The sequence below is a fragment of the Poromitra crassiceps genome, assembly GCF_964638095.1.
Source record: "Poromitra crassiceps genome assembly, chromosome: 1".
In the NCBI taxonomy this organism is placed as follows: domain Eukaryota; kingdom Metazoa; phylum Chordata; class Actinopteri; order Beryciformes; family Melamphaidae; genus Poromitra; species Poromitra crassiceps.
The window spans coordinates 89,184,919-89,210,146 of record NC_139623.1 but is presented as its reverse complement, the minus strand read 5'-3'; the positions used below and the strand labels follow the sequence as shown (position 1 = coordinate 89,210,146).

The 25,228-nt window shown below is 42.1% G+C and overlaps 1 protein-coding gene across 1 annotated transcript; it reads right to left on the bottom strand.

The window, feature by feature from the left end:
- Positions 1-1,628: 1,628 nt before the first annotated feature.
- On the bottom strand, positions 1,629-25,228 carry psmc4 (proteasome 26S subunit, ATPase 4). The gene is made up of 11 exons (XM_083648827.1): positions 25,188-25,228; positions 24,386-24,484; positions 22,967-23,153; positions 16,098-16,244; positions 13,594-13,703; positions 12,657-12,750; positions 11,250-11,417; positions 10,159-10,235; positions 8,222-8,390; positions 2,253-2,308; positions 1,629-2,110 (listed from the first exon to the last, which is right to left on the bottom strand). The coding sequence occupies exons 1-11, from the start codon at positions 25,218-25,220 to the stop codon at positions 1,997-1,999; spliced, it is 1,254 nt and encodes a 417-aa protein (XP_083504953.1). The 5' UTR covers positions 25,221-25,228; the 3' UTR covers positions 1,629-1,996.

The window sequence follows — 25,228 nt, the reverse complement described above, 5'->3', positions numbered from 1 at the left end:
AACTGTAATATTTGCTGTAAGTCATAAAATAACCATGTTATCAGACATTTCCCATTTCAGAGAGATGTTACATTGAAATACTGTATGAGCTTCTCCGACAGCAATGCCACGTTTTTAATTTGGACTGCAGTACCCATTTCAAACGCTGGGGTCATTATTAGGCAGAAAAGTTACATAATTTGTTCCTTTATTTTCCCCCCTCTTCAGTTTATACTTTTCAGTCATTATGACCCACCATTTATTTTACATTTTGTCCCAATAGTAGTCAATTCCCATTGCTGCTGAGAGCAACATTGCTTAAGCAATATCACATTAATCACATAGAAGCATTTTGTTGCCAGTAACACATTTTAAATTATTTGTGTCCCGTCTCAGTTCAGTTCATTGGCTACCTACATTGCCCAAAAGTAAGGCTATGCTACACCTACAACTTTTTAACAATCACACCATTAAGCAACCACTAACTGCAAGACTCTAGTCATAACTGTATACTAGTTTTCTAATTAAGATAATTATGATAAATTGTGCATCCTCGTGGCTCACCTGGTAGCATGTGTACCACGGAGGCTTAGGCTTGGTCCTTCGCGTGGTAGGCGTAGGTTCGAAGCTGACCAGAGGTCCTTTGCTGCATGTCATCCCCTCTCTGCCCACCTTTCCTGTCTGCCTACTGTCCTGTCTAAAAAAGGCAAAAAGCCCCAAAAATAATCTTAAACTAGAACGACCGCACCGCAGTTCATCCTTGAGTCCAAGTCGATGTTTGAGGCAAATTTGATGAAACTCTGTCAAGGCATTCCTGAGATATCACGTTAACAAGCTTGAAAATGGCGTTCGAGAGGTCACAGTGACCTTGACCTTTGACCACCAAAATCTAATCAGTTCATGCTCGAGTCCAAGTCAATGTTTGAGGCAAATTTGATGAAATTCCGTCAAGGCATTCCTGAGATATTGCGTTAACAAGCTTGAAACGAGTGGTCGTGATGTCACAGTAACCTTGAACTTTGACCACCAAAATCGAATCAGTTCATCCTTGAGGCCAAGTTAATGTTTGAGGCAAATTTGATGAAATTCCGTCAAGGCATTCCTGAGATATGGTGTTAACAAGCTTGAAAATGGTGTTGGGAGAGGTCACAGTGACCTTGACCTTTGATCACCAACATGTAATCCGTTCATCCTTGCGCCCAAGTCGACGTTTGAGCCAAATTGGAAGAAATTCCATCTAGCCGTTCTTGAGATATCGATTTAACGAACTTGGGAATGGCATTCGTGAGGTCACAGTGACTTGACCTTTGACCACGAAAATATAATCAGTTCATGCTTGAGTCCAAGTCAATGTTTGAGGCAAATTTAATGAAATTCCGTCAAGGCATTCCTGAGATATCACGTTAACAAGCTTGAAAATGGCGTTCGAGAGGTCACAGTGACGTTGACCTTTGACCACCAAAATCTAATCAGATCATCTTTGAGTCTAAGTCGATGTTTGAGGCAAATTTGAAATTCCGTCAAGGCGTTCCTCAGATATCGCGTTAACATCGGACGGACGGACAACCCGGATCCATAATGCCTCCGGCCTGGCAAATAATAATTATGATGAATCAAAAGCAATATATTTTAATGCGTAAAAACAGGGGGGTCATTTAGTTTATATGGAAAACATATTTAATGGACATTTGTTAATGTTTCATCGAGTACACGGATACAAATGTTCCATTGTTACTGTAGCTACAGTCAGGGTGAAATATCCTCAGGAACCTCCAGAGATCCTGTAAAACATTGTATCACACAGTAGTGTATCTTGTCATGGCTGCAATCACAGGGCTCAATTTGGCATTAGCCCTCATGTAAATTTAGTCCGAGGTCAATACAAGCCAGTGTCTGGGAAGTCACAAAAGATACAATGTAGATACAGACACATACATAGACCAAAAACAAACTTATGGGTCTGAACATTTCTTTTTCTCTGGGGTGTGGGTGGGGGGTGTGTGGATGAAATTTCTGTCTACTTGTAGAACTCGTGCTCCTGTTCATCCTTCTTGATGACGGTCTTGTATGCCTTTTCAAAGTCTTTGGCCAGAACGATATACCTGTTTTCACGCACTGCCAACATGCCAGCCTGTGACAGCAGAAGAAAGGATCAGAAATGGGGAGAAAATTCACTATTATTCTCTAAACAAATGACAGAATCATGACATTTTCAATCCAGTCTCTTTTCCGCTGCTACAGTGAAAAGAAAAACAGATATCCACATAGCTCACCTCCTGGCAGATGGAGTTAATATCAGCTCCAGAGATCTTGTCTGGTCTGGCCACATCTGCACATCAGTTAAGGACAACTGTACAACACCAAAATAGCTAAAACCTGTACAGATATACAGGGGAACGTGAAACCACGCAGTGTACCTAGAAATACTCACTAGTGGAGCGCTGATTCCCATCCAAATCTCTATTATAGATCGTCAGTGAGCCGACTGTAAAACACCTATTGTGTATTTTGACTAGCGTCTCATTTCACTATTGTCATTCTGATGTCGACTGAGCCATCGGAATAAATGCTTAAGAATAACTTTGTATTGCTGAAATGCAAAGACTGTAGCCAACACTACCCAGATGGCCCGTGTGCCTCTGTATCTTAGTTTGTGACACTACAGGAAGAAAAAACAAACAAAACAAACAAGGCTAGGTTGCAGAGGCCTATACCACGAAGCAAGATTAGTGGGCTAGCGAGGTAACTTCAGGTTTAACCCTAGGTTTGCCGTGCTACGATGCTAGTTAAGTTCTTACCGAGATAGATCACCATAGCAACTTATGCGATACGGCAGGGGTTCCCAACCTTTTTTGGCTCATGACCCTACTTTGACGTCGCAAAAATCTAGGGACCCACGACATTCAAATTCTGGTACACCATCGATAATGTCATCAGTGACATCATCAGTGATGTCACATAGTATGCTTCTTTTCCCCCGCAGAATTCTGACTTTAATCTCAGAATTCTGAGTTTATTCTCAAAATCCTGATTTAAAGTTATAATCTCAAAGATTTTCATCTAAAAAAAATGTTAAGAGTCACTCACAATGTTGATTGAGGCTATGGTCCGTTGATGGAAGCCTTTGCAGTATGTAGTGGCATTATGTGACATTAGTAATGTCACCTGGCTGCACCTGGCCTGGCCTGCACTCATTGCAATAGGTGTCACGCAAGAGAACAAAGAACTTAAAAAAAGAAATGTCAAGTGACCCAAATCATCTTCGGTAGTATTAAATTGTGTCTGGTGTATAAAAAAAAATCAGGCGACCCTATTTGACTGATTGCGACCCTAAGGTTGGGAACCACTGCTCTACGGCAGTATGAGATATATCGTAGTTCAGAGGATAAGACCAAAACCCATGAAAGACCCACCTTCTTACCAATCAGCTCTCTGGAAACAGTGAGTCGCCATTCATATAGGATCCCCGCATGAAAAATAGATTGCATTCAAATGGAAAAAAACAAACAAAAAAAACAACATATGGCTCCTGTTGAATTAATCCAGGACTGAAGCCACTTGTTGCAGACTACATAATTAAATTAAGCCCTATTTACCACTTTGGTAAATTGTATGTATATGGATGAAAATATGGAGATATGCGACTCTGCTGCCAATACATGTGACCACAAAATAGGCTATTTTTTATCAATGAAATCTATGCCCGCACTGTGTCGATTCAGCTCAGCAGCCTTTTTTCATTTTATTATCATAATTTTTTTAATTGATAGCCTTATCAATTAGAGCCTTAGATTATAGGAATTATTCCATCAGTGCGACCAAACACATCATGAGATTATTATTATTCATTGAGCCTAAATGGTCTAAATACGCCTACGGATTTTGAAAAATTTAGACCTACACATTACTTCCACTCGCAAAAAAGACATGCGGGTTTTATTGAGTTTATTGAGAGGGTGAATTGAGCTTCTGTAGGATCATACGTGGAGGCAGAAACCGCTCTTCAAATAAATGACTGATGTGAATAAAAGCAGTAACTTTAGACAGTCATTCGGGAAGAGACTAATAATATCCAACGTGGATTTTGATACTTCACTTTGATTTGCGCTTTGAATGAATGAGGAAATAGGCGTGTCTGGCGCTGTAAAAGTTGGAGCTGTCCATATTGCATTGTGATTGGCTAGTTGTTAAAAACCAACCGCTCTCAACTGGATTAGAAAATCCTGGATCCACTTACCGAGTTGAAAACCAGAGTCATGGTACGGGTTAGCTAGATTGCAATGATCTGGTTAAGCCAAACCAGATCAAGGGACATATACTGGATTTGCTTATCCTACAATCATGGTATGGGCCTCTTGTCTGGAGACAAAAAACACATTAGGGGTGTCTGGGTTGTGCAGAGGTAAAAGCACTCGTCTACCACTGCAGAGACCCGGGGTCAATGCCCGGCAGCGGTACTTCCGGCTTGGTCAGATGTTCCTACAGACATTGTTACTGTTGTTATTGTCGTCGTCATCGTCATTTTTGTTGTTGCTGTTTTAGAGTCGTTTATTGTTATATACTCTAGTCTGAAGTATTGTATGCTATAATATTGCAACTTATCACGGTATACGAGGGATCAGCTGAGCAGCATTTTGGTAAACAAGCCACGTTTCTGGGTGGAAACTGCAATGGGACCCTGTAACAACGCATTATGTAATAACTGCACATTATGTAATAAAATCGCAAAATGTAATAAAATCTCACTTTCAATATGTAATAACGACGCATTATGTAATAATATGCGCAATATGTAATAATCGCCTGAACGCAATATGTAATAACATTTAAAACGATTAAAAAAAATGATTTTCAGACGGCAGCCCGTCTTTATAGACCCTTCTCACGGGGGCCATTTTGTGTCGAGAAGCCAGGGTAAACACAGGTGCAAGCAAAACACTAATGAGGGTTTCCAACTTCCATGATTGGAATTTGGAAACCCTCATTAGTGTTTTGCTTGCACCTGTGTTTACCCTGGCTTCTCGACACAAAATGGCTCCCGTGAGAAGGGTCTATTGTCACACGAACACACTACAACACATGCATGCGGCCACTACACACACTCATGCTGACGGTGGCCGGTGAAATATGTCCTCTGCATTTGACCCATCCAGGCTTGTCCTTTCCTCCAGGGGGCAGGCCAGGAGCAGTGGTCGCTATTTCTTTCCAGCGCCCGGGGACCTTCATTGGACCATCATTGGACCAACTTCAGATGTTGTCGTCACTGGTCGGATGACGATCTTCTGCATGTTTTTAGTGGGGGGTTATGTACGGAGGAACCCCCTAGGGGGTACGGGGAGATTTTATTTTATTTTTTATATTTTATTTCATTTGACGCATTTTGTAATACATTTATTACATATTGCGCACATTATTACATAATGCTGGGGTTGCACTTTTTTCTGGTTGAAAATGTAATAAGTGATACATTATGTAACAAAATTAGAAAATGCACTGACTTTGTCATTGGGGGGGAAGTAGGCTAATAAATAGCCTATATTTGACCATAAAAAGCATTTTTAACAGTGTTGACCTGCACTTTTCTTTATGGTAAACCAGCGGGCATAGGCAGTAAAACCCGACACTTGCATTTCAGTTCTGGCCTTTGATCTACAAGTGATAGAAGCGTGGTTGAAATAGCCGCATTTACTGCCTCAATCCATAGAGTACAGGGCCATTTAAACATAAGAAATCCATCAAGAATTGAGGATTGCAGAGACGTTGTGAATTTAGCTGATAGCCCAGCCCAGGCAGACACGATCGGGGATTTAACCACCGCAGTAAACGCACTTCTGAGCAGACGTCTTGTGTTCTGCTCTAGAACCCCCAAACATGTAGTTTAGAGCCGCAGCACCGTCTTTTGGTGAGTCAGCCCATGAGATATATCGGCGGTTTTACCCCACTCGCGCACCAGCCGTTTAACATTTTGTGGGCATTCCCAGACATGCGGACTATCTCTATGGAAACCTAATGTGGAAAGTTGGGCAAAGTAATGTATTGTAACTGTACATTGAATTGTATTAAGTGCTCACACAGATGTGGACTAACTAAAAAACTTGAGGGGGAAAAAAGGGGGGAAAAGTTGAAAAAAGAAAGAAAAAAGAGGTTCACAGACACAATTGGCTGTGGGTGGGAAGCTGGTGGGGTATGTGTCCTGGTCGCTGCACTAGTGCCTCCTCTGGTTGGTCGGGGCGCCTGTTCGGGGGGGAGGGGAACTGGGGGGAATAGATTGATTCTTCCACGCGCTACGTCCTGCCGGTTAAACTCCTCACTGTCAGGTGAAAAGAAGCAGCTGGTGACTGCACATGTATCGAAGGAAGCATGTGCTAGTTTTCAGCTCTCCCCAGATTGGCAGAGGGGGTGGAGCAACGGCCGAGACAGCAGTACAATTGGGGAGAAAAATCTTTTAAAAAGGAAAAGAAAAGGAAAAGAAAAGAAAAGTCATTAGCCTACCTATGTTATGCATGTTTCAAAGCTGCTTGGTGAAATGAGATAACGCGCTCAACCGAGTGAATCAAAGCCAAACATCACGGCTCGTTTGTCTACAGCGGAACAACTGAGCTGAACAAATGTAAATGTAAATATTTAATACAAAAAACAGCAGAATAGTATTGCTGGGTTTCTGCCCCTGCCTCTTTGTTCTGAACAGGAAGAGATTAGACGACGATCCGGCTTGCTTTCCTATGGAAAACATTGCACTGAAAAAGGTTAATTCTTACACACAGTCCAACATTTATTCTGTCACCACAGCAACCAACTTCCACTCCAAGCTATTTTAAGCTGTGTTGTGTGGAGCGTGACAATGTGCTTACTGAAAATACTGGCTTTTTTCAGCATGTGCTTTCCATTGTGCACATATGTACATTACAATAGTATTTTTTTCTGATATTCCCTCCATTTTCTCCACAATAGAATAGGGGGAAATCAATTTTTTTATTTTTTTCCCCGTCTTATTTTTGCTCCAACTAAAATGTTTTATGGTCTCGCACGATTCAGTAGGTCACGGGTTGGCTTGTTGCCAGCCCTTGGTGAGTTAGGTGTTGTCTTAAAAAAAAAAATTAAATGGGGGAGTGGGCATGATCTACAGACGCAATGGTCGGAGAACTCTGAAGCTCCCACAAGCTGCCCCTCATTTTTGCAAATTAATCAGGTGATCCACACAGCATTCTTATTTCGCAAAGCAGAAATGTAGCAACAGTCATGGGAGACACCAAGAATCAACTTAACTCGCCAAAGCCTTCTTCTCTGAGTTCTCGGAGGACGACGTGGAAGCTAATGCTAGCAATCTCAACGCGGTCATTGAGCTAGCACTAGCAAAACAACAGGCTAGCCTCGAGTCGGCAGTCACACGGGCTGTTCATGCCACTATCGATGGGGTGAAGCTCTCTGTTGACAAGCTACAGAATAATATGGACACTCACATGGAAACAGTCAAGGGTCTGGTCGACAAAGTAGACCGCATACAGGTAGGGATGGGTATCGAGCACCGGTATTATTTTGTTACCGGTTCCTGATTGGTTGGTACCAGAGTATTGATAACGTTCTGGACGTTCTGTGCTGCTATTGGTATTTTGTTTTTTGTTTTCTTACCATCCCTAACGATGATGAAGGCGGCACCAGATGTTTGATGTTGTGTGTTTACACTCTTGTCCTGTCACTACGCTTGCGGCAGGTTTAAAAGATTGGTATTTGGAAGAAAACTTGCTTATGAGGGGGGTCGCGTTGCAGAATCACACATGTAGAGTCTGAAAGTGAGCCACTGCCCTGTGATGACACAGAGAAATCTCCGACTCGCTCAAACGTCACGGTGCTGAATGACAAATTTTCTGACAGTCACAGAATATTATGTGGACTTCACTTTGCCAACTCTGAATACAGAACGACGAACAATGACGGTGTTCACTTTACCTGTAACGTTATGCTTGCAGGCAGCTAAGCTAATGCTATCCAGCCATCCATTCAGCAGATAAAGTTGCTCCACAAACTCCACATAATCTAACTCCAGGTTTGTTTAATAATCCTTTGAAAACGGGTGTGATTTATCCAGACTCGATGAAGAAAACGTTTTGCACGGAGGTAACACATCCCTAACATTCATATTTCTTCCAATCATCATACAGAGGACTTCTCAATATATATACAGTATATAGACTACACAAATAACACACACACGCACACATGCCTTTGTCTGGCCAAAGGATACAGTCCTCCAAGTCGACCTCCTCAGAGAGATTCATTTTACTGGTGATGGTGGAGAAGATGAGGCGTTTCTGCCTGCGGTCAGGCAGAGGGAACTCAATCTTCCTGTCCAGACGGCCGGGACGCAGCAGGGCCGGGTCCAGCGTGTCCGCCCTGTTGGTGGCCATGATCACCTGAAAGGAAGGGGAGGGGGGGGGGGGGGGGTAGTTCACATGATCATGGTAGTAAACGCAAAGACATGGTAATGTGGTATCTAGGGCACAGGTTGTAAAACATTCTTAATTGGTTTAAGACACAGAACTCCATTGAGGATTATTTTAGCATGAAATCACCACCTGACAAGACTTATGTGTGCTATAATTTAGTACAGACTGTGTTTGACCGCATAGTTGCTTATGCGCCTCACATTTCCCTTAAAATCTACAGTTAAGGAGTTAACAAGAGAAATACCACCCCAGCTATATTACCCTTTATCCAAAGAGCCACCTACTGTATATAAGGAAGCAGGAATTCACTTCTCAGCTGCACAGTTTGTTTCTTTTTTTTGTGTTCTTTCTTTTTTGGGGCCTTATTTTTACCTTTCATTTTTAGCTGACCGTGAGACAGAAGGGGGGGGGGGGGGGGGGGGGGACTGGGGGAAAGAGAGGAGGATGACATGCAACATCCCAGGTGGGATTTGAACCCAGGACGTCAGTTAGTCAGTACACGCCATGGACCACTAAGTCACCAGAACGCCCAAGAAATATAGAAAATGTTAGTTCCTAGAAATAAGCAGACAGTGAACCACCTTAATGACCGGAGCCTTTTATTGTCTGAGTCAGAGAAGTGCTGCACCTATAAATAGGTTGTGGGAAAAAGGTCCATTTGAAGATCGGAAGATTATCCACATAAAGCGCTGGAGTGCTTCCTAAGCTGAACGGACGGACGTAAGCCATGGAGAATGGATGGCTGAGGGCAGTGGTGTAGTGGAGGGTAGACGCAGATAGACGGCATCTTTCTTTTTTTAGCACAGTAGCTAACTAGTAGGCAGCCAGATCACTTGTCTGCTGCAGGTGAAAGTAGCTGTATCTTCCACATACAAACCATAGTCTGACACATTTAATCCCATTTGCATGACTCTTGTCATGGCTTTGGCCAGCTAGCTAGCTGGTCACATTTTGACCAGTGACCAGAGAGCCAACGCTACTGTAGCTCTGATGACTGGATACAGCGGCAGGCCTGAGCCCTGCCCGCCTGCCTGAGTCTGGTTCTCATTGGTCAGGGCTGATGTCAATCATTGCAAGGAGGCATTCCTACAAGGCCTGCATGCCTCCACTGTTGCGCAATCTTATCTGTTTAGCCAATCATAGGTTAGCATGAAAAATACTGAAGCACATACACACACATGACACACGGCATAAGACCCTGCCCATGGACCGTGCCCCTGAGGAGCAGGGGGCGGGGCAGTCCTCCGTCCTCCAGAGACTACCCTTTCCTTCCCTGGCCTGCAGGTGTCACCATTAAAGCATTTTCAATAATGGAATTAGTTCAAAGCGGAGAGAAAATATATTTTGGTTTATTTATTAAAAATATATAAACTCTCCCTTTTCTTCTCAAAAAAGAAGGGAGTGGGCTCCTCCCTTGCCTCACTAGAAAAGCCTCCTGTGATATATATATATATATATATATATATATATATATATACACACATATATATATACACACATATATATATATATATATATATATAGTAGTGGTCTGTACTGTAGTGTAGTATGTATCAAAAAGCGGCTGGGGGGGGGGGGGGGGGGGGGGCGTGAATTATAGTCTACCCACTTCTCCAGGGACCACTACACCACTGGCTGAGGGGACACATTCCTGGGATCACGAGTCAGCGCATAAGACGATGGAGAGGCCACATGGGAACAACAGACAGCTGCCAGACAAGTTGACTTGGCTCACCTTGACGTTGACGTTCTGGTCGAAGCCGTCCATTTGGTTGAGCAGCTCAAGCAGGATTCTCTGCACCTCCCTGTCAGCTGCAGGAGAAGAGGAGGTGGTTAGTCTGTCGAATTTTGCTACGACACTATGGCGGAAACAGGGATGTAATCAGGACAGCACAAAAATATCTGGAAATCAATCAAATCAATGGCCGTTACCCAAAATGCTCAAATCCTAACGACTAGCAAATCAGATAAATGACTTGTGAAATGCAGCATTGTTTCTTCCTTTGTTTTTATAGTCTACAGTCCTTCTGTAGTCTAATTCCTTCAATTATTCTCCCAGGCAGACCATGACCATTACCTGTTTAGCCCATAACTTCTCATGCTACTTGTTGTTACACAGCTTTAAATTAGTTTCTTGGATATTCTATGCTATGGCATCCTCTATGGCAATATCTTTGCGTTTGTTTGACAAAAAAACAACCAAAAAATAAACCAATTTCAAAATGCAGGGTGGCAGAGGCAGAGTAGGGTGGGCTGTCCCTGGATTTCGGAAATTCGCATATGTGATCGCAGCTACTGCAAATTTGCGGTTGTTAAACACAGTGGTGATGGCAGATTTCTCCTAAAAAGAAGGAAAGAATGAGGAAAGACTAAAGCCGCTTGCTATCCTCACTCTACTGATGCTGACCAAAACTGAGACATAAAGCTCGCTCAGATTTACAAGCGAAACCCATCAGCTAGTATTCAATTAACAGAAGGAGGCTTTACAGAAAGTACTTTAACTGTGTTCTTATTGTGTTGTTTACCTTGTTTTACATGTATTGTGTTGTTTTATTGGACCTTGTGTCTGACAATAAAGTGATGATGATGATGATGATGTGCTTGTTTGCTGTGAGAGCCAACATGAAAGCAAACATGTCATTAATGAGATTCCCATTGAAGATGATAGCCATAATGTCAATCTAGGGAAAAAAGTCTGCGTTGCATTGCCTGTTAAGAAATAGATGGTATGGGACCGTATAATCTTCACCAAATAAATACTAATTTGCTTAGTTTGTATAAGCCTATGAGCGAGCTACAACTGAAGCGATGGTTCACGCCTCATACCTCCAGTTTGTGCGTCAAAACGCTTAGTGGCGATGGCGTCGATCTCATCAATGAAGATGATGGCCGGGGCGTTTTCCTTGGCCAGCCTGAAGACGTCACGTACCATACGAGGGCCTTCACCCAGGTACTTCTGGACAAACTCAGAGCCGACTACACGGATGAACGCCGCTGGGAGACACAGGGAGATGAGAGATGGATAAGTTAATGTTATGTACTGTATATCTACTAGTATACATATCCCTAGTCAATAATCATTCCGAAAAATATCTACTGTAGGGATCACTTGGGCTATAAGCATTGAATTAAGTCATGAAACGATGCATGCAGAAAATGGCCTGTGGTCTCACAAAGGAAGACAGCAGCACACAATATACCAATTAAAACAGTATCATTAAGCAATAGATCACGACAGGCCGTGGTATATGCTTATTATGCCACACCTAAGGGTCGTGCTTCGGCGTCGGGCGAAAACACCCTTAGGTGTGGTATAATAAGCATACATCACGGTCTGAAGTGATCTATTGCTTTTATAAAACGGTTACCAAGTATGGCAATATGAAAATTATTATTATTATTATTTAAATGTCTTAAATCAGTGTTCAAAAAATGAGGAGCAAAAATGAGATGTAATGAGCTGTTTGGCTTTATAAAGGATAATGACCCATGGCCATGGGTTATTGGACTCGGTTATTGGTTGCCATGGCAACTCTCTTACTAAAAGCCTTTGGTTTAAAAAAAAAACAAATGGCGGAGACAGCTGTCAGATCCTTGTGAATCGATCTTCGCTTATAACTTTACTAATACTTCGCAGAAAATGATGTTTTGTACAAGAATAGACGCGGGCTAATGTCTTAACCCCTCTCTCGCGCGCCCTCACTCTTAACCCACGAGGCCACAGGCCTCGTGGGATAACAGCTTATCAGCGGGATATATTCTCCACAACACACTTGCTCTCATGCTATATTGCTTAAATATACTGTACTGTATATACAGTGCAGTCACAGTGTCAAGTGCATATAGAGCTGAACAGTCACGTGACATATCTTGCCCCGGAAGTGAGTTTCCCGTTCATTTTCTCCATAGACATTTTGAAAAATCCTTATATAACTAGTTTTAAGGCTGGAACCAAGCCAACCCGTGACCTACTGATTCTGAATCATGTCTTTATTTAACAGGAGGCTTTACAGTAAGTCTTTATTTTTGTTTTTGCTCCCAAGTGAAATGTTTTATTGGTCACTCACTCACGATTCAGGGTCACGGGTTGGGTGGTTCCAGCCTTAAAACTCATTATATAAAGATTTTTTGAAATGTCTATGGAGAAAATGAATGGGGAACTCACTTCCAGGGCAAGTGATGTTACGTGACTGTTCAGCTCTATAATGCCTCTGGTGGTTGCGCAGGGCCTACCTGTAGTGTGGTGTGCCACGGCCTTGGCCAACATGGTCTTGCCACACCCCGGAGGTCCGTACATCAGGACACCCCTGGGTGGGTCGATGCCAATCTGAGAAAGGAAAGAGTCAGAGATGAAGAGAAGTAATGGACAACTCAGTTCCGTCTCCGTCTCCAGGACAAACTATCAAATATCAAACACTGGGTTCTGCCACATTTTTGCTTAGCAGATATTTCTGTGTTCATGTTGAATATCTGAATGGAATGTTCCAGGTCTTTGTTTTGGACTGGATATAACTTTATTTTGGACTTGTACAATTGTACTTACATCTGCCGGCAGCTAAGCTAAGTAATGAGCTTGTTGAATTAAAGACTACGACATCTTCCATTCCTTTTAGCCTTCAAAATTGCATGACTTTCCCAGGTTTTTGCCTGCAGCAACTGTCATGGAAAATTATTGATCAAATGCTTATTGATTGATTAGTTATTAGCTATGGCAATTCCATGCTGTGTTTAGTGAACTGTGTTCTTCAGTCATTGCAGGAGATTGCTGTACAGAATAGTTTCTGTGAGAACATATGTCTTGTTTTGGGAAGTGTCTATGGGAATAGAGGTTCCTGTGGGAACCTGTGTCTTGTTGTGACTATAGACTGGATTTGTTATGTATTCTAGTGAACATCAGATTAACTATGGACGTCATGGAGAAGTACTGAGTTGGAGGGAGGTTGAATGAACGGATCCAGAAGAGGGCGGGCGATAGTTTCAGTATATGATGTGATGTAAACAATAATGCGGGGCTCTTGCATTGTCAAATGTAGACAAGAGGAGACCTCCGTGCACGGAGAGATGATTGTGGAAATAAAGAAAACCTCCTATGAACATTTCAAACGGATATCTAATTATTGATGAATCAGCAGGACATTGCAGTTGTGCTGCTAGGAGAGCTTGAACTCACCTGTTTATAGAGCTCAAAGTGTGTGAGAGGCAGCTCCACTGCTTCCCTGACCTCCTGCTTCTGAATGTCCATACCACCAATGTCAGCATACATCACATCTGGCTTTTGGTCTGGGAGAGGAATCACAGGAGAGGAGTGTTACCGTACAAACAAGCAACAGAGAGCCGTTAAGTAGCACATTTTGGTGTTTACAAAAGACAGTCTAGTTGGCCATAAAGACACGGCCATTCAACATGAACTGTAGCCTGTACTACGAAGCTATCTTAACAGATCCGCGATAAGTCCCTTTGATCTGGTTTGACTGAACAGGATCAAAGCTATCTAGTTAACCGATACTACGACGCTGGTTTTCTACTCGATAACTGAAGCTGGCTTTATCTGGGATCTGCCTGTGCACGCGCACGTTTTTCGCTCGTGCACAGGCGCGCGTCCACGCGAAAGAGGTGCGCTAGCCAATCACATTATGAACAGCTGAGTTGATCCACGCCCACACCCATTTCTACACCCATTTCCTCATTCAATGAAAGCGCAGTGCGTGATCAGAGTTTTAGCGGATATTTAATGTAACCTATGTCAGAATTAAAATCCGCGTTGGATATAATCTGCTGAAGGACTGCTAAAGCTGCCGCTTGTATTCACATCAGTCATTTGATTTACTTTGATCAGCGATTTCTGTCCCCTAAATGTGTAATCTCAGCCTATAAATTTCCACAATCTGTAAACCTATTTAGACCATAGATTTAGAAACGCATGCTCAATGAATAATGATCTCTATCACTCATTATGTGTGTAGTTGCACTGATCGAATAATTAATATATAAAATAATGATAATGCTGATGCCTAATATAAAAGAGAAAACTGCTGAACTGAATTGAGACGATGCGGGCATAGTTTTCATTGATAAAAACTAGCCTATTTTTGCTCATATATTGGCATACAGCCTACAGGACACAGTTCCAGCTGAAACATGCAAGAATTGCCTGCATATTTAGTAGCCTATTGGGGCTATCCCATATTTATCCCATATCTATATTATATGTAGGCTATAGGCTTTTCTGGCATGTAGGAGAATATCACCCTTACTCCATTTGAGGCTCCGTGTATGATATGCGCTGCGTGATTAATAGTGATCATATTTCTCCACGCATCGTTGAGCTGTTAAGACATAAAGTGGTAAGTAGGCTTAATTTAATTATGTAGCCTACAGAGCCACAAATGTTTTTCTTGTTATATTCTCAGTTGACTGCAATCTATTTTTCATATGGCGATCTTATATGAACGGTGAGTGACTCCAGAGAGCCGATTATATGGGTCTGTCATGGATTTTGATCTTATCCTCTGAAGCTAACCTGGTCGCGACCAGGTTAGCTTTGCAGCGTCAGTTGCCATGGTGATTGAAAGTTAACTTGCTTTGTAGTACGGCTAAACCAGGTTTAAACTCAAACTTACTCGGATAAGGCATTAAACTAGCTTCGTAGTACAGGCTACTGGATATAACTGGAAAGGAATTAGAGGAAACAATAAAATGCAACACCAAGTATATAATTAAAGACCCGATTTCATTGTACTATATATTGTGTTATTTTGGTGATAATCATTTACACAGAATCCCAAACAACAGCATAATACATCACTTTTACCATCAGTGGTTGAGATGGCTTCTATGCTCTCCGCCCCTTTAATGTCATATCCGTAAAATTGGTACTTTACATTTGTATCACTATCTACCACTAAGTTTGTTGGGTCGTCATTATTTTGTTTCCTACTACATTAGTGTAATTTATTACATTTGGCTATCGTTTGATCCCTGACAAAGGGAACAACCCTGAATTCAGGGTGTAGGCCAATACATCATCTTACTGCACTTTTACCTACAATTAGCAAATGTTGGTTTGAATGTGTGATCTAGACAAAGTGCATTAATCAGGCAGTTTTCAAAGAAGATTTTCACCTAAAACCGAATGGTTTAAATGTAATTCTACAAGCACTGCTATATGAGGTGAGGGATCAGCCGATAAGCATTTTAGTAAACAAACAGCATCAGTGGGGGAAAACGGCAATGGGACCCTATGGAGCCGGACCTGCTCACTCTAGACGGCTTTGCTGTTTACATTTTAAAAACTGCGTCAGTTCACACAACTTTACCACGACATGCATATATTAGACATCAAACTCTTGAGCTACTTTTGCTCTCACTCAGAATGTCAAAATATAAGCAATGTGATGTATAGTTTTTGAGATATCAACGTTTGTTTGGCACAACTCATATACTAGTTAACTGCTGCGGGGTTCCGCATTTCTGGGGGACTGTGACGTCACGCTGATTCGTCCTCCTATTCCAAAAAGGAATAACCTATATGAGAAATCACCTACATTCTTTAATAGCTTCAGAATTGTTTTCTTTGTTCAATCAATAAGGTTTGTCTTCAGCTCTTTCTTTAAAATGTCTCGGTACTGTGCAGCCTCACATCCCTCTGCGTGGGAGCGGTACGGAGTGTCTTACCTGACGTCAGCATCATGATGCTGCTGTCGGCCTCTGGAGGGAGCACGTCCACCAGGGCGTTGCTGTGCTTGTGCAAGGCCACCGAGGCATTGGGCTTGAGCAGCTCTCTGTCGATGGTGCTCAGGATGCGCACATAGTAGTTGGACCCTGAGAGATGGAAAGGGACGGTGGAAGAAAAAAGGAGGAGTCACACGTGAGAGGAAGTCATTACAGATTTAATACAAGTGTTCCATTATGTCTAAGCTGGTGAATAATTAAAGATTTGATTGTGCTTCCAGGTTCTCTCATCATACGCTGAACAGCTTAACTCGACAAGGCACTAACATCAGCTAGTATGCACCATGTGCTATTGCATTAATTCTTAATTTTTCAATTGAAGATGTCAATTTATTATTTATTTTGGGGCAATCTTCACGGTAGTAAGCAACCTTGATGGAGAGGATAAAGCTGAAAACAAAACTTGAGCTCAAGCTCTGGATCTACCGGTCACCAGACATTGTGACAGACCACAAAACACTTCAAAGAAAGCTCAACCCAAATATGAAATACAGTATTTGTATAAAAAAAATATTTGGGTAGGTGATACATCTGTCTCATTCAAAGCCCTCAAATTGCAAAATATACTGCATCCACTTTACAATATAAACCAATGTGCAGTACATGTGGTGCTCTATAGAGCTGAACAGTCACATGACATGAAGGGAAATCCGCGCCTCAGCCGCCGAACGTTGCAGACTGGTGCCTCTCAGACCAGGGACAATTGATTCAAAATGAGAGATGAGATCTGGAGCAAACAGTCAATTTTAGCAAATTTAATAGGTGCAACAAATAATGACTGACGTTTCGACACTAAACGTGTTTCCTCAGAGTCAACTGCATCCTGCACTGGATGTATGTATGTATGTGGTCCTGCACTGGATGTATGTATGTATGTATGTGGTAACTTTTCATTGGCTGGGAAGTGATGATGCAGTAACCATGCCCTGCCTATGAGAAGTCCTGATTTACCTGCAGGGGAAGTATTTATACCGATCATCCTTCCCATGTCTCTGTTTGACTCTGAGGAAGACACGTTTAGTGTCGAAACGTCAGTCATTATTTGTTGCACCTATTAAATTTGCTAAAATTGACTGTTTGCTCCAGATCTCATCTCTCATTTTCAGTCACATGACATATTTTGCCCCGTAAGTGAGTTTCCCATTCACAGATTTTTCCAGCAACTTGTCCGGTGTGGAGGCGGTAGACATTGCAAATTACCTCGTCCTCCAGACCTCGTACTACATGGCATGGTTTTTATCCATCTCTGCCGCGGTTTTTCAGTAGCTCTTGTTTTCTTCTCGATTCGACCGGTTGGAACAGCCATAAACAGTGCAAAACATAAGCATTTTGCTAGTGCTTTCCTATCGCTTCCTGTAGCAAATGTAGCCTGCTGCTGGTTGCCCTCCAGTATGTTCTGCACGTCTCACCCACTATACAGTCTATGGACTCGCCCCTTGACATGACGTCACCTGAAAACAAGCTATAGTCCTATAATACTGTGATAGTGGCACTCAATATTGAGTTAGTGAACATATGGTATTTTCGTCTTCTGTAGTGTAGTAGCCTATCACTAAGTTATAATATTCCTATAGGGAACTTTTATGTTCACTTATGCATTGTTTTAATTTGCGTGTGGTCTTGCCAACATAAGCAAGATCACGAGGACAACGGATCATGTAAACCACATGAGTAGAGGCGCAAGTGATGAGGCTCTTTATCATATATCGTTTCCCGGTATGAGGATGGTGGAAGGAGGATGTCTTAACCCATTGATACCTGATGCAGCATTTGCGTGTATATCCCTCATTTGTGTGTGTATCCCTTTAAGACCGCGAACCGCGGTTCATGATCTTAAAGGGATACACACACAAATGCTGCATCAGGTATCAATAGATTAAAAGTATTGTGGCAGTGAGCGCAACTCCCGCAACGGTAATTACCATTTTCCAGAGGAGCAAGGAGCGTTTGACTCTGTTGTGGGATCCTCTGAGAGAAGGTGGCATGAACCAGGTGATCTCTTAAACTTTTTGCCCGTTTGTTTACAAATAAAGGAGGATGTTTAAAATGTGTCGGTCAGTTCCGTGTCACATTGTAAAATGTGCCAATGCTTCAAAAAATGGATTTAATAAAATGGGAATGGGGAGAATAGACTGTGGAGCAGGTAACAGAAAAGGGCTTTTCTTTTTTCTGACTAGGTTTCAGAAGGTCAGATCTAGAATGGTTCAGTGCTGTCTTATAAGCCAGTTCAACACAGTCAATGGGGTAGCCCCGTGCCAAACATGTTGATCTCATGTCGCCAGCTTTCCCTATATAATCCTCTGTAGAGTGACAGAGCCTTCTGAGTCTATAAAATTGGCTCTTTGGTGGGCCTCTTTTGAGAGGGGTGGGGTGTGCACTCGTTGCTAATAACAAGGTATTTCTATGCGTCTCCTTCCGATATAAAGTTGTGGAAAGACATCCATCTTTAGCCATCACCCACATGTCCAAAAAATGAACTTTTACAGTGCTAAAATCACAAGTAAATTGTAAATTATTCTTAAAACCATTTAATAAAATCACAAAATTATTCAAGTCCTCATGGGTACCTTGGAACACACAAAATATGTCATCAATAAATCTATGGTATTTAAGCAATCTAGGTGTATATATATTCATACTATGATTAAATATGAAGTTATTCTAAAAGAAAACATATATTTATACTATGATTAAATATTCAGTTCTTCTAAATAAAAAACACAAATTGGCATAATTCGGGGCACAGATCGAGCCCATACTAGCCCCAGAGAGGTCATAGGTTGTGATTCTTTTCTGTATTTCAGAGCCATCTACAGCTGTTATATAATCCTCTTCTTTGTACCTGTGCTGTATACTTTTGTATGTTCCCTTTATTTATTTCACTAGGAATTGTGTTGTGTATTTTTGTCAATTTATTGTAATTGTGCGACACCTGCGGTGTAGTGATTTGCACTGATTTGCGCCATGGGTCTACCACATAATTGCCTTGTCCCCATTGGCTGACTGTTCTTTTCCTGGTTCCTATTTAAACAGGTTCCAGTCTTTGTCATACCATATGCCAGATGAAGGTCGCATGACCGAAACGTTGCATTGTACTGAATAAAAGTCTTCTCTAAGTGAAGTCAGTGTGCGTGCGGGAGTCTTCCTCTTCAATAAATCCCACTGTGACATCATCAGTGATGTCATAAATCCCAGTGATGTGTGACATCATCAGTGATGTCATAAATCCCACTGTGACATCATCAGTGATCAGTGATGTCACAAAAAAGAAGTGGGAGTCTGCCTTCAGACCCCCGTCTTCAGCCATGGACAGCTGAATGTTGCCAGCTCAAATTAAAAATATGTTCACTCCAGAACCCTATGTTACTTTACCCCTGGATAGATCCAGAAGATCTTTATGTGCCCAGTTGAGAACGGGTACCCTCCCTTTGGCTATTGAGGTTGGCAGGTTCAATTCTATTGCTGAGGAGGAGAGACTTTGTACTGTATGTGAATTAGGTGTTGTGGAAGATGAATTTCATTTTGTGTTTCATTGTATGCTATATGAGGAACCAAGATTGTCTCTATTTCAGTTAATGCAAAATAAGAAACCGGAACTATTTTGGACAGGAGATGATGCGAAGTTGGAATGGTTGTTCAGAGATGAAGTCTTCAGTTTGGCCAGGTTTATTGGGAGGGCTTGGAAACTCAGAATGGAGAAGCTGTTCATCTGAATATATAATTCTGTCTTGTTTATGTTTGAGCGTTTTGTAGCTTGTTTGTTGATTTGTTTGTATTGTTGAACTTGAATGATTTGTGTCTTGTAAGCCCAGACGGGCTGGGCACCTTGAATATGGTGCATGACACAGAAATAAAAATCTATCTATCTATCTATCCAGGACATGTGATCCAGCATCCCTGAAGTATGCCATCAAGGAGCAGCCAGGGTGAGGCCGCGCAGCGGCCGAGCTGCGTAAGCGAGCTGCAGGGCCAGCTGGGCGAGCTGCAGGGCGGGCAAGGCCACGTAGCGGGCGAGATCCCTAGTTCTGATAGAATTGTGCTTTATGGTAGATTTACAGCACATTTATGGACAGTGAATTAATTGAAGCATAGAGAAGGAGGTGCTTGAGCGAGTCAAACACCAAAAAGTGATTGATAGATTTGCCAGCCTCAAGGTGAGGCGACACACCTTAATTCTCAGAAAGTAGAAATATCTGGAGAGATGTTCAAGCCAAAAATGGAGAGAAGGGTCTTTACTGTATCTGTATTGTAGGACAGCTTACAACTCTGACCAAAATAGTATTTCTCCTGCATTATCTAACAGTGTTAAGTTCTTGTACATTACATAATGAAGTTTAATAATCCTACATTTTGCTGGGGACCGCCTGGAAGCCCCTCAAGGACCCCTGGTGGTCAGTAAGATGGACTGGTTGAGCTAATGTTAAAAACAATCTTTATTTATTATTTATTTTTACTTTAAACCTCTATCTTTTAATTTGGTGCTGGTAATTCATGAAAAAAGTGAAATAGATCTATAGTCTCTTCATTTTGATCTCAAAGTGCACCAGATTGTAACATTTTTACTTTGAAATGTACAAAACCGTCCCCCGGTGGGCCATGCCTGCGGACCCCCCTAGGGGGTCAGCGGTCCATATATATACAGTATATTCATTGGGGGCTGAGCCCACCCAAAGGCGTGATCCTAAAACCGCCCCTGAATAGGCCTATATGCTTTGGTTGACTTATTTCTGATAGTAGAACTTCAATCCTAGAGCTGGTAGACTTCTCCTCAATCTTCCCGCCATTTTTATGCATGAGCTTCCTGTCTCGCCGGGGTTAAACTTTTACACAGTCGATTCAGTGCTGTTACTACCTCCAATGGCGGAATGAAAGGCGGAACAAAATGACCTTCCATTCCGTAGTTGTGCCTTTTACACAGGAAGCAACGCATAGTAAGGGCGCAACATTCCTGGGTTGAACAGCCTGTGTAAAAGGGGCAATAGATAGACTGCAGTGTTTCCCCTATAACTCAATGTCGCCCCCGCCAAGCCAGGGGAAAAATGCACTTTTTTTTTCATAGATTTTTTTTCCTGCTCTCCCCAAAAAATAAACCTTTATGGCATATTATTACAATACAACAATACTGGTGTTGACAGTCTTAACAGTAATAGAAGATGCCAAATCATTCAAAACAATAAGCATTTTGCTTTTAGGAGCTTCGTGCCATCGTGTGGCGCTGTTCCGAAACGTGTCAACATGTGTCGTTGCCTGGGAAACATCCCATAATACACCTGTTTGTATCGCATCCCATAATAGTATGATGATACTTGGGATGCCATTGAGAACATAGATGCGAACAGGCTAGCTAAAAGTTTAGCATGACTGAGCATGGCACCCAAAAAGAGGAAAGTTTTTAACGCAGCCACAGGGGACGGACAACCAAGTATATCGAAGTTCTTCTCCAAAGCTGTCAAGCCACGCAAAAACAATGATGGAGAAGGGACAGAAGTGGTACATGCAGGTGGGCGAGGGGCAGACTCGGTTGAAGCCGTTATTGACGTGGATCTTGTGGATGTCAATGGTCTGAATGAAGCTGGACCCGTCGGAAAAAATAATGCAGATTCAGGGTATCGAAAATATAGCGCGTGGTTGTACCAAACTACACACGGTAAGTTCCAATCACATCATTTTATAACAAATGGAAATGTGTCGCTTATATTTTATAGGCTGTGCTCACACGTGAACCTACTGGATATTTCCACGTGTCCCGTAATCCATACTGCCTAAATGAATTGCGGTAAATTGCTGTAACGTCACATTACTAAGAAGAGAGAACGAGCAGCACACGTCCTTTTATCAATTTTAATCTGTCATCTGGTCAGCGATGACAGATAACATTTTTGAAAAGGACATTTAGTGTGCTGGGTTGTTCTCTCTTCTTACCAGTGTGTTTTTGCCATGCACCTGAGTTTTTATCAGCATAAAACTGTGCATACTGTATGTGTGAACCATAACCATTGATTAATCACAAAATCACATCAGTAGGTTTAATTTATGATCCAATGTGTGTTTTGGTGACAATATGAATTAACCTGTTACTCCCTATACATCATGCTTGTAGATAATGCATTACATGTTATGCAGCTCTGTGGGACGCTATAGTGTCCCTGTTTGATGTTGTCAAAAAATGGTTGCTGTCAAATAAATTGACGCTTTTTAAACTTGTAAAAAGGACTGGATTAGTTATAATCCAGGGCTCAGAGCTGGTAGAAAATGCAGTTAAGGCTAATTTCGAAATATTTTATTTGTTTTATATAAAAACCCATCCGTAAATAATGTTTATTATAGTCTAGTTTCCAAATCCAGGCCTAAACAAGGATATTAGACATACCAAACACATAAACATATCAGAAACAATACTAGATGCTGTATGGGTCAGCCAGAGCCTACCTCACGTGGAAAGACAACTTTCTCTGCTGGTTGTGTGACAGTGCAGAGCAAACAAGTTAATTAATCGCACCAATTGTCAAACGGTTTGCCGTTTCCACCCGTATTCAGTCCATGCATATCGCTGCTTGTTTGGCCCCTGGTCTGTCCTCTCTCGTTACCGCGCGGGAGTTATGGATCGCATAGGAGTTGAAATTCACTTGGCAAGACAAGTGGCAAGACTGTTGTCTTCTGACTGGCTAGTCCTCATAACCGATGATGTAATCCTAGATTCACCAATGACCTAAATTGAGATTAAAAAAGCGGGATGTGCCGAAAAGCGGCTAGTTTGCATCCCTGAGTACAAGTCTCAGAATATTTTAGGTTGATTTTCCCTTTAACGGTACCTGTAGTGGAGCCAACGATGGCTGTGTTCTGGTCTACAGCCTCAAGGAACTGGCCAATGACAAGTGGGATGCTCTGTATCCTCTTCACCTCCTCCTGGGCGTGGAGGAACTCCTTCTTCAGGTTCTTCTGTTCATCTTTAATGTACTCCTCCTGCACCTCCAGGAACTCCAGCTCCTGCTGCAGCTTCTGCACCCACACAACACAGAGAGAGGAGAATGGTGAGAGGCTGCCAGAGTTCATAGATGCGGGTCATCCTAGCCTTTGCTAGGAGTATTTGGGAAGTTAGCTAACTAGCTAACGCTACGTTAGCTGTTGTTGCGGCTTGAATGGTGTGCGGACAGCAGCAGAACCAGCTGAGCGAGGCGGCGTGCAGCGTGTCGGTGGGCCGGCTGGAGCTAACCTCTCCCAGCCCCCACGCCTAAACCTATCCTCCCCCAGAACCTAACCCTAAACCTACCTCTCCCACCCCCACGCCTAAACATGACGTCCGCATAGCGGGGGGACCCCGGGGCGTAACATTACGGCGGCCGCGGTAAGTGATGCCCTGCTCGGCCAGCCGCCGAAGGAAATGTCCCGGCGCAGCCCGGGCCTAGCGGAGCTGTTGATAGCTAGCGTTAGGGGGATGTTGATATATCAATTGATAGCTTGCTTGTTACGTCTAAGTCACATTTTTCATCGATGGTCAAATTCGTTTTGACAATCCGTTGCTCGTTGAATTGTTTTACAAATACCAAATTTAGTAGCCAAAGCAGAGATCGCCTGTCTGTTTATGTTATGCATGACTATCTATCTATCTATGTAGATAGATAGATAGATAGATAGATAGATAGATAGATAGATAGATAGATAGATAGATAGATAGACGACAGATATTGTAGCTTACTAGCTTTGCGTCTGGCTATAACGTGTAGGAAGGAGGAAGACTGGAAACGACGAGCAGGTTTATTCCCTGCCGCAGCAAAACGCAGAAGACTAAAATTCCCTGCTGCAGCAAAACGCAGAAGAAGACGATGCAATAAGCTACTCTAGTGGAGACCAACAATAAAAGAATAATACATTATATTAGCAAAATATGGGCCCTTTAAGAACAAACATTGGAACCCATGTTGAAGGTCAAAGCAAGGAAGATACATTGTTGGAACTAATTCAAATGCCTTGTGCAAGAGAAGAGTATAAAATATATAGCATGATTTAGGGGTGTCAATTTCAAGGCTACTCCCCAAAATACTGTCACATCTATCAATTAGGTCTAAAATAATATATTTGATTTGGAAATATTGCCCAGCCCTAACTGAAGGTTGTGCATGTGTACTTGGCATTAGAATTTAAAATTCTGACTTGTATATAACTTGCAACAGGATCATAAAAGAACATTGTAGGAACTGATAAAAGATTATGTGTAGGCAATGGCATCAGACCTTGTATCTGCTGTAAAGGTCTTCCAGATCCTCTGGTTCTGGAGCCAGGAAGGACAGACCTGTCTGAGGTCTGGAGCTCAACATTGCAGGCACGTCGTCCTGTAACGTTATAAAAGATGCAACACACAATTTAACATGGGCAACATAATGTTAAACAACAGACAACACAGTTTATTTGCTCAGTATTTCACTCATATGAGGCGAGCAGCAGTCAGACTAACCTTAATCATATTTGTGAAAATGATTATTTTCAGCTCATGAACAAAGGGCAGAAAAACACTGACAAACACCCACCCTAGATAGTTAACATAGGCATATATCACTAATCTTACAATACAAGGGACACAATTACCGGTATCTAGCTAGCAGCTAACGTAATTGGGCAAATATTAGCCAACCAATACCATCTTGCAGAAACAAAGCTTAGTTAGATAGTTCAGTCTGCTTTGAAGTAATTTGTAAACGATAAACGCACGCCCAAACGTACAAGATCAACCTGGAGAATATAAATCCGTACAACTGAGAGCTCCCATCTAATTTATAACATCTTCTTCGAGCTTTACCAGCATCATGCTAACGCTTGTAGCTAACGACAGCTAACTTGCATGACATAGCAATTGCACAGAAGAGAGAATGAATTGGCACGTTTACGGTCCAGTAATGCAAACTGACATTTCCCAAAAGACGACAACAAATGGCTATCTATAACAACACTTGAACGCCCGTATTTAAAAAGCATAATCGAAAAAATACATTTATTTCAATAGATGTTTCTATTTCAAACAATTTGACTAATTCATACCGGGTTCTTCTCTACAGCTACGATATCCTCCATGTTGAATT

Bases quoted from the DNA above. Each gene is read 5' to 3' on its own strand.
- psmc4 (XM_083648827.1), bottom strand. From the start codon at position 25,220: ATGGAGGATATCGTAGCTGTAGAGAAGAACCCG. The intron at 24,485-25,187 runs GTATGAATTAGT...ATAACGTTACAG, and splicing joins TAGCTGTAGAGAAGAACCCG to GACGACGTGCCTGCAATGTT. The intron at 12,751-13,593 runs GTGAGTTCAAGC...TTCCTTTCTCAG, and splicing joins ACTTTGAGCTCTATAAACAG to ATTGGCATCGACCCACCCAG.